Here is a 10,018-nt window from a genome sequence, read left to right as displayed (position 1 = left end):
TTGAGACACGTCCGGCTCAAGAGTCCATATGCGGTTGTTGCTATCTACACGCTGCTTCCCAGGAAGACAGCGCCCCGCAATGGTCAGATTATGAGTCGGTCGGCGAGACTTTTGTTCCTCCTCGCTTGCGGCCTAAGATTCTCGCGTGGGCACACGCGTCCAATGTGGATGGCCATCGTGGCTATATGCAGACTGTAGAAAAATATATATATATATATCTTCTTGCACGGTTGAGAATCAAAAGTAAAGGCAATGTTGAATTGAGGATAAAATAAATCTTGTTTTTAATTGTTCATTTCAAAAAGTGATTACAAAAATGAAGAAAAGTAAGTTCATGACATGCAGTAATTATTTGAAGAGAAAACGAGCATTGTTCTTACATATAGTCTTGAGCAGCTGTCCGGGTGTTCGAGAGTCTCAAGGGATATGAGATCTCCTGAACAAGAGTTAGGCCGGCTTTATATACTATTCTGACCTATAAACTACAACCACATATGGTGGCTTGCCACTATGTTCATAACTTCTTCCATATTAAGTGAACCGTAGTTATTTTAACAATATGCATACAGTTATTTATGCATTACCTTAGTCTGAGATATTTAAGCCTAAAGTCTGAGATCTTTAGAACCATTCATTATCTCTAAATAGTCACATTTTGACAGCTTTGACTATTTTGACCTATACATTTGACAAGAGAGACAGCTGTGTGAGCCAAGGCACTCAGAATAAGTCAGTCACTTCTCTAAAGTAAGCAGCCTGTTAAATAGATTCTGTATGAGAGAATTAATCCATATTATAGAAATACTGATATTTTACAGTCCCCCCTGATTATGATTTGAGACATATCATAATCAATCCTAACTCATTCTCTCACCATTCGTATCACATTCATTCTTTATTCTGAAAACCTTGTATCAACATCTGCCCTGAATGTCATCTGAATTTTCAAACCTATTGTAAAAACAAAAATTAGATCAGAGAGTTATATTTTTTCGTTTTAACATCTCTCTTAAAATATCATCTTCCTTTTTCATTTCTATCTTTATATTCTTATAAATTCTCCTAATTTTACACATAATAATTATTTGATATATTATACACAGCAAAACTATGATAAATAAAATAACAATCGGATTAGACAATACATTTCCTGCTGCCATTTTCGCTGAAGACTGTGACCAACTAGTTACAGATTTTCCTAAATTTCTCCACCAAGATGAGCCTGACATACTCGTCCATTCATGTTCAATATCATTTAGATTACCTTGTTCATGTCTAAATACAATTTCAGCTTCTTTTAATTGTTTTGTCAGCAGATTTAATAAACCCTTGTCTTTCTTTATTTCATTTGTCCACAAATCCCAAGGGAATTTATTGACTTGTGACAAATTGAACTGGATCGGAAGGATTTTCAGACGTCTTGAGCTTATTGACGTAATATTAATACTACCTTCCTTCTTTGTGAGAGTTTTAACATTTCCCTCAATACAATATAAACCCATTGTCAGATTTTCGACATGTACACAAGATGAGAAGAATGCAGAAACTGCTTCTTTTCCTGACATGACTTGGAAACAAGTTTTGTTAGCGCTTACTGGTGTCACCAAATCATGTATCGTGTGGACATTCTCAACTCTGGCATGACAAGAAGTATGATTATGGAAACATGAATGATAAATGACTTTATCCTGTCCAGGTAGACACATTACCTTAGAAACAAAATTTAAGCATGACGAAATGTCTAATTGTTCAGTGTTGATACCATCAAATGCAAAATCTGTGTACTGTAATTGATAATATAACAATTGTGTAGGGCTGACAGGAATTCCCAGAACACCTATAGGAACCAGAGTTTCTTCTCTTCCTGACACTGGAATCAGTGATGTTCCTACACAAATGTTCTGTTCACATCCTAACCACTTATTTACCCACAAATCTGTATGGTTTAACGCAAAGTTATATTCTATGGGCAAATTTCTTATTAGCCCTAAAGGGGTAATTCCACTTTGTAAGGCTTGTGCAATCATTTTCAGATTGGTGGAATATTCAATCTGAATTTCTAGACATGTTTTGGCCACTTGAGATTCCTGTTCACTTTCCATTAAAGCTAAAGTAGCATCTTGAAGATGTGATACAGAAGATCCCAATACAGTAGCAGTGTTCAAAACCATCTTTTCAAGGACTTGATTCAAGCTTTTCTGAATCTTTACCCCTTTTCCTCCAATATACCCAATATTTTCCAGATCTGATTTAAGTGTATGAATGTCCATAGTGTTAATTAAACTTCCTACTGTTCCTAATCCCCCCAAAATACCTTCTAACACTCCCCTCTTACTTCTAACCTGTGTTGAAGTTCTTTTCCCAAACCATTGTTCTATTCCCATCTCCATGTTAGTGAGATGTGGTTGACACTGGGGATATCTAGAAGAGATTTTCCAGTTAGACATGTTAAAGGTCCATACCATGGTCAGAAACACTCCATCTCGTAACAGAGGTTTAGTTTGGAACTGATTGATCTGAAAAGGAGTAGATGGTTGAAATCTTGTCTGTGTGCATACATTATCTACTGCTGACCATATATTTACCTTTACATCTCTACATTGTTTGTAGTTATATTTCGTTAAAATGCAACATTGGTAAAGTCCAGAATCCTTAGGAGATGGATTATCTACAGAAAAAATAAAATCCTTATTTAACCATCTCACGTTACCGGATTGACCTCTGTGTATAACATTTGTTGGACCATTTGAAAAACTTCCCAAAAATGATTTATCTTTGGTCCATATTAACAAAGATTCTGAAGGTAGCTCTAACCTCGTGCTGCATTTTAGTAATAAAGGAGACATATTTTCTTGACTATATACTGCTTGTGGTGTAACCCTTACTTCTGGAGCTATAGTATTTGAAACTGTAAAAACTACAGATACCTGTACTTGTACTGGTTCTCTGGTTATCTGAAAATTCCATGTTTTTACCCAATCCTCGTCTCCTTCTGTAATAGAAAGAAATGCAGGATCTAAAACTTTCCCAAATAGTTGTGTCCTTAACCAAGCATCTGTTTTGGATGTTTCAACTTTCCCTTTTGCGATCATATCATTTGTAATATCTCCTGACCACACAGCTCTCTCTTCACCTCTTATCTCTATATTCCAGAATAACACATCTGTAGGACTACATTCCCATGTGCCTGTCTTATTATTGTGTATATAATCTCCTTGTAACTGTGTGAACTTCGTCTTAGGTCCTGTGGCTGCATGTAATATTATGTCAGTGTCATGTATGAAGTGTAGCTCAATACAGCATTTTGCACCAAAACCCATGCAAATGTTTCCAGTAATATCTACTGAATCGTCCGGTATGTCCTCATCTATTAAGCTTTGTAGATTCGTTCCTCTTGGTTTCCTTGGATGTAAAGTTCCTTTGAAAAGTTCCTTCACTTCACTAGTATTTGTTCCATGGTGTGAAATATCTTCAGCGTAGATCACAGTTGAAACAGTACAAAACAGCAGAAATGTGATTCCCATCAGATAGTAGCTTTTCCTGGGAAATTTCTTTTTCTCCTGAAGGATTGGTGTTGAATCCCTTCCATCAAGGACGTGGAGTTTCGTATTCCAGTTCTTATTGGAATCCATTTCTTCCTAAAAGAAATGCAGTATCATTATTTTGCAATATACAGTTTGCATTGATCAACATGTACCCACAATTTTTGTTGTCTGCGGGTATTTTTAACCACCTTAGATGCTCGTTGCACAAGTATCATCACTTGTCCCATGGTTTCGATAATTTCAAAGGGACCTTCCCAATTACTTTCCCAAGGTCCATTCTTCCTGAAAGTTTTAATCATCACTAGAGCCCCTTTCTTGAATTTGGATACATATGGTGGCTCCATTCTCTGCATTCTTGATGCAGCATGTGGAAGAATCATTTTCAAATTTTCCTGCAACAATTGCAACCATTTGGACCTTGCAACAACATCTTTTTGTGGTGTAGACAAAAATGGTTCATGAGGAAAAATCAATGGCATTTTTCTTCCTGTCATCAGTTCAAAAGGAGTAAACTGAGTTGTGGCAGAGGTTGTTCCTCTTACACTCAACAGTACAAAAGGTACTGCATCAACCCAAGTATTGCCTTTGTCCAATAACATCTTGGCAATTCTGGATTTTATTGTTCTATTCATCCTTTCCACAATACCAGCAGACTGTGGATGGTAGGGTACATGAAACTGTTGTCGTACCCCTAGAATAGCACAAACGGCTTGCATGATTTTTCCTGTAAAGTGACTTCCTCGATCAGAGGTGATCATTCTTGGGATCCCCCAAGTACAAAAGACATGATTAACTAATGCTCTAGCTGTAGACAAAGCATCATCTTTCCTGACAGGTAAAATTTCAACCCACTTAGAAAAAACATCTACTACAACCAATGCATACCTGAGACCATTTTTACCTGATGGTAACGGTCCAATGTAGTCGATTTGTAACGTAGACCATGGACCATCTACAGGTGCGATTCGGAGTAGTGGCGGTTTCTGTCCTTTTGGTCTTGGATTAATTTGGGCACAAATGAGACATGATTGAACAACACTTTGCACTGTCTCTTCCATCTTTTCCCAGTAAAATTTCTCTCTGAGAATGCCTAACAATTTTTGTTGGCCCAAATGACCCAAACTTTCATGATTGTATTTTGTGAACTCAACCTGTAGATGTCTTGGGACAACAGGACGCAACTCCCCGTTTAAGTCATGACACAAAACCCCGTTTTCACAAACAAAGGGAGGTTTTGGATCAACCCGGGAAGCAACAAGAGATGAGTCTTTTTCTTGTTCTTCCGCAAAAGAAGGGATATGCGTGTCTGTTCTTTGAACTGCTGAAACCTCGAGAGGTTCAGGTTCAAACACCTCTTCTCCTGTCAGGGCTGCCTCTTTGGCTAGCATATCTGCGGTTGCATTTCCAACAGATAATTCATCATCAGATTTTTTTATGGGCCGGAACCTTGACAATAGCAAAACCATTAGGGTTTTTTGATGCTATCCTGAAAATTGTCTTCAGTGTGTCACTGTGAACAAGAGTCTTATTAGATGAATCTACATAGCCTCTTTTTTCCCAAACTGACAAGTAATCTGTCAGTGATCTTACAACATAAGAGCTATCGCTGTAGATCACAATGGGACACTGATCATCTGCTTCATTCAGCTGTAGTACCATTTTTACTGCTTCTAGCTCTGCTCTTTGAGCTGAAAAATGACTCGGTAATTTGTGCTTCACAACCTGTCCTCTTTTGGGATAAAAAATGGCATATCCTGAATAATAGTGCCCATCTGAATAGAATCTGGAACCATCTACAAAAATTGGTTCGTCTGTTACCTCTGCTTTCCGCCTGAAAAGTGATGGACTTGGATCCTGAAAAGACTGTAAACAATCATGAGTTTGTCCTTCATATTGCATCAGCTGAGGAAGAACATATTTGGCCTTGTAATCTACCTCAATTTGTTTGGGAGACAATGACAATAACCAATGAGCAAATCTCTGATGTGACACACCTGGGATATTATTCTCAAAGAGAAGTTTTAGTGTAGAGTGAGGAGTTTGCAAAATGATTTTGTTGAACCCGACAATATGTTCGGTTGCTTTGACTGCAAAGTACACACCTACCAAGTGTCTTGCACAGGTCTCAAAACCTTTTTCAACAGGTGAGAGAAGTTTTGAAAAATAGCCCAAAATTCTCCACTCTTCTCCCTGTAATTGCAGCAATACAGCAGAAACAGATGTCTCTGAAGTGTGCACTTGCAAAGCAAATGGAGCCGAAGGATCTACTGTGGACAAAGCAGGTGCATTTTGTAAATTCATTTTCAATTGTTCAAATGAGGTTTGCTGTTCATCACCCCAAGGACCAAAGTAATCACTGTTTTCACCTTTCAAAAGATCATATAAAGATCTGGCCTTATCTGCAAAATTCTCAATGAAATCCCTTGAATAATTCATAAGACCTAAAAAATGTCTCAATGCCTTGTGTGATGTCGGAATTGGTAGGGAAGCAATTGCCTCAATTCTTTCCTGCAGTGGCTGCCTTTTTCCTGGACTCAACAGCACCCCTAAAAATCTGACCTCAGTCTGCATCAATTTGACCTTTTTGGTGTTCAATTTCAACCCTGCATCATGCAGCAACTCAAACAATTCTGTCAGAAGAGAAACATGTGTCTCTTTATCCTCTGTAGACAATAAAATATCATCCACATATTGCAGAATACAATCAGGCCTCGAAAATCTGGATAATACCTTTGCCAATGCCTGATGAAAAACACTAGGTGACAAATGTGCTCCTTGAGGTAACCTGCAAAACAGATATTGCTCGTCCAAGAAAGTAAATGCAAACTTATACTGACAACTCTTTTCAAGAGGTATACTGAAAAAACCATTGCTAATGTCCAGTACAGAAAAGTATTTGGCCTTTGCATTTAACCTTGCCATCATGTCATGAGTATCTGCCACAATTGGTGCGACATTGGGTGTATGCTTATTGAACATCCGTAAATCCAATATCATTCGATAAGAACCATCAGATTTCAAAACACACCACAAAGGATTGTTACTTACAGAATTAGCCTTTCGGATAACACCTTGATCTAACAATTCCTGTATGATCTTTGACATAGAGTCAATTGATTCTGGAGGCAATTTATACTGACGCTGTGGCGGGGGATCACGCCCCTCCACATTCACGATAACGTCCTTCATTGTTCCAACCTGATTCCTGAACTGAGCCCAAAGAGAAGGAAAAAGCTGTACAATTTCTGTCAATACCTCATCACCATCAGTTTCAGGCCACAAATGGTCAGATGACACCACATCATTCAAGCAAATACTTCCAACATGGCTATAATCATTAGGATCAATGACTACCGGTTTACAACCATTGGAATCTTTCCAGATCACTTGATTTCCTAGGTCAACTACCCATCCGAATTTTTGCATAAAATCTGTGCCAAGTATATTTTCAGAATCACGACAATACCAGATGTCAATTTCTGTTTTGAAAGAACTAGGTATTTCCAAAATCACATTGGGAACTAAGGTTGCTTTAGTTCCACCTTTTCCACTGAAACCGACAATTGTACAAACTGGTGAATCTGGGTTTAGCTTCAAATCAAGGTTTGTAACACTTAACTGAGCTCCTGTGTCAATGAGGAATACAACATTCTGGCCTGCTAAACTTACTTTGATAAATGGTCTTCCACAGTCATCCAATGTAACTCGAGTCACAAATTCCAATGGATGTGGTACAGGAATAGTCTGTGATTGTCAGAAAGATGAAGGAGATGGGAGAAGACCAGTGTCCTTTTTAAAAGACCTTGGAATTCTATCCCTTGACTCTGTTTCCTTCACTGTCATTTCTCTGATCTGTCTGATTAATGGTGCATATGGTGACTGTGTTTGTCTGTTGGCAGTATGAGCAGGTGCAGATAATTGTAATGCAGGTGCGGAAGGTGTGGTGTATGATTTTGGCATGAGTCCATTTTCCCTTCCAAGCTTACCTGTTCCTTGTGTACCTATCTCTGATTCTGCTCTCAAAAATTTCCTGCACTGCCACTTCAAGTGTCCAGGTATACCACAAAAATAACAATGGATATTGTTCCTTTGTGTAGTATTTTTACCTCTATGCTCAATGTAATCCCTACTCTTGGAGAATACTGTGGCTCTAGGTTTCAGTTGACTGTCTTCCTTCTCATGAACTACCGTTATTTTAGCCTTGACCTGATTTTGTTTCATGGATCTCCTTATTCTGTCAATAAAAACTGTTGCTTCTTGCAATGATGGCTGAGTGTTAGCCAATTGCACTGAGGCAGGATCTAAGTACTTGAACTTCTTTACAAAAAATTTGATCATGGATGCTGGCTCTTCGTGAGGCCCGAGATCCATTACCATCCTATAGGCCTGTTCAAACTTTACCAAAAAAGAGAAAGGATCTTCAGAAATATTTGTTTGTAAACTCCCTAAAATATCAACTGTAGGCATGTCTTCTCCAGTTGTAAACAATACTAATTGTCTAAGTCTGTCTTCTTTTGTACTATGTGCCATTTCATTCTCATCATTTAATCTGGGTGTGGTCTGTAATCTTTTTCCCATATGTGAAGGTAACCAAACTTTGAATATTTTATTCTTTTGCTCATCATTCAGATTGTATTTGTCTGTGTTTGATTCAAAAGTGTCCGCATTATAAAAGGCATCCATCTTATCATTGTAATTTGGAATGTCTTTTACAATTTTCATTAGCTGATCGTGTATTTTCAGATTAATGCGTGCTGCTCTGTCATGTAATTTTTTCCGTTGTAATTCTACTGCCTCTAATTCCTCTACTGAAGCATCTGGATCCTGCATATTTGGTACAAATGAAGAGGCAGCAGCACTGTCCTCCTGTTTACCTGTTGATCTTGTGTTAGCAGAAACCCTTTTTATATCTTGTCGTAATTTAGACAATAACTCTGTCCTGGTATCTATTTGATCTTCCAATTGTTCTATATGCTCTGACAAAATCAAACAATTTGGACAATCAAAGTAATCCCCGTCAGACTCTTGTGTGTCACGTGGTGTGTCAGTGTGATTAATGTCTTGTGTGACAATGCATGTTTTATAGGTGTTAGGTTCAGTTTTCTCAAAGACTAAACTATTATACACATGAACTAGCTGCATAACATTCTGAAGTTTCCTTTGTAATTTTCTTACTGAGAAAAACCTTTTGTCAATTTTAACATTTTCTGCCTCACATTGATTATACAAACTAGACCATAATTGGGCATCCGTATGATTATGAACAAACTTGAAATCTATGTTACTTTTCTTAGCATAATCATGTATAAAATCCATTATATTTTTTTCTCACCTATTGAGAGTCTTTCCCGTCAATGGATGGTCCTCTGTGTCCTTATGCAATCCTCAGATCTCCGTCTGGATGAGACGCATGCAGCTCTTTACGATCCTCACCCGTCGTCTCCAGGTTCAGTGTGATCCTTGTGCCGTGAAATAGTGGAATTCCTGAGGAGGCTTGTACAACAGGTGGTTTTTTAGCAGAGTTCGTGCTCCCCCCTTGCACAATCGAGGAAGGAATGCCAACCAAAATCAGCACAAAAGATCAAGCTGGCTCAGGCTCGCCAAAATGTAGAAAAATATATATATATATATCTTCTTGCACGGTTGAGAATCAAAAGTAAAGGCAATGTTGAATTGAGGATAAAATAAATCTTGTTTTTAATTGTTCATTTCAAAAAGTGATTACAAAAATGAAGAAAAGTAAGTTCATGACATGCAGTAATTATTTGAAGAGAAAACGAGCATTGTTCTTACATATAGTCTTGAGCAGCTGTCCGGGTGTTCGAGAGTCTCAAGGGATATGAGATCTCCTGAACAAGAGTTAGGCCGGCTTTATATACTATTCTGACCTATAAACTACAACCACATATGGTGGCTTGCCACTATGTTCATAACTTCTTCCATATTAAGTGAACCGTAGTTATTTTAACAATATGCATACAGTTATTTATGCATTACCTTAGTCTGAGATATTTAAGCCTAAAGTCTGAGATCTTTAGAACCATTCATTATCTCTAAATAGTCACATTTTGACAGCTTTGACTATTTTGACCTATACATTTGACAAGAGAGACAGCTGTGTGAGCCAAGGCACTCAGAATAAGTCAGTCACTTCTCTAAAGTAAGCAGCCTGTTAAATAGATTCTGTATGAGAGAATTAATCCATATTATAGAAATACTGATATTTTACACAGACCACGAAGTCTCTGGCCGGATCGTATTGGTGGCCGCACAGGGCTCGGGACGTTAAAAAGTTTGTTTGGGCATGCACCTCTTGTGCTCGGGATAGTCTTTCCAGACCGAGTGTGGCGACGGTCACTGACACACGGCGCCGTTCCCCTGAAACTCCCGCTCCCATCATCTCCCGGGTGTCCCTTTTGAGACCGGGCGACCTTGTCCCCGCTGATACCTTCCGTGTTTCCCAGTTTTCTATG

The 10,018-nt window shown here is 38.3% G+C and overlaps 1 protein-coding gene across 1 annotated transcript; it reads right to left on the bottom strand.

Moving 5' to 3' along the window:
• Positions 1-260: 260 nt before the first annotated feature.
• LOC141088992 (uncharacterized) lies at positions 261-9,741 on the bottom strand. The gene is made up of 2 exons (XM_073575273.1): positions 8,878-9,741; positions 261-3,638 (listed from the first exon to the last, which is right to left on the bottom strand). Exon 2 carries the CDS (start codon positions 3,630-3,632, stop codon positions 975-977), a length of 2,658 nt encoding a protein of 885 aa, XP_073431374.1. The 5' UTR covers positions 3,633-3,638; positions 8,878-9,741; the 3' UTR covers positions 261-974.
• Between the last annotated feature and the right edge of the window lie 277 nt (positions 9,742-10,018).

Source organism: Dendrobates tinctorius, unplaced genomic scaffold (assembly GCF_039654945.1).
Source record: "Dendrobates tinctorius isolate UK_male_01 unplaced genomic scaffold, ASM3965494v1 ptg000043l, whole genome shotgun sequence".
Classification (NCBI taxonomy): Eukaryota; Metazoa; Chordata; class Amphibia; order Anura; family Dendrobatidae; genus Dendrobates; species Dendrobates tinctorius.
This window is presented reverse-complemented; position numbering and strand designations above follow the sequence as displayed.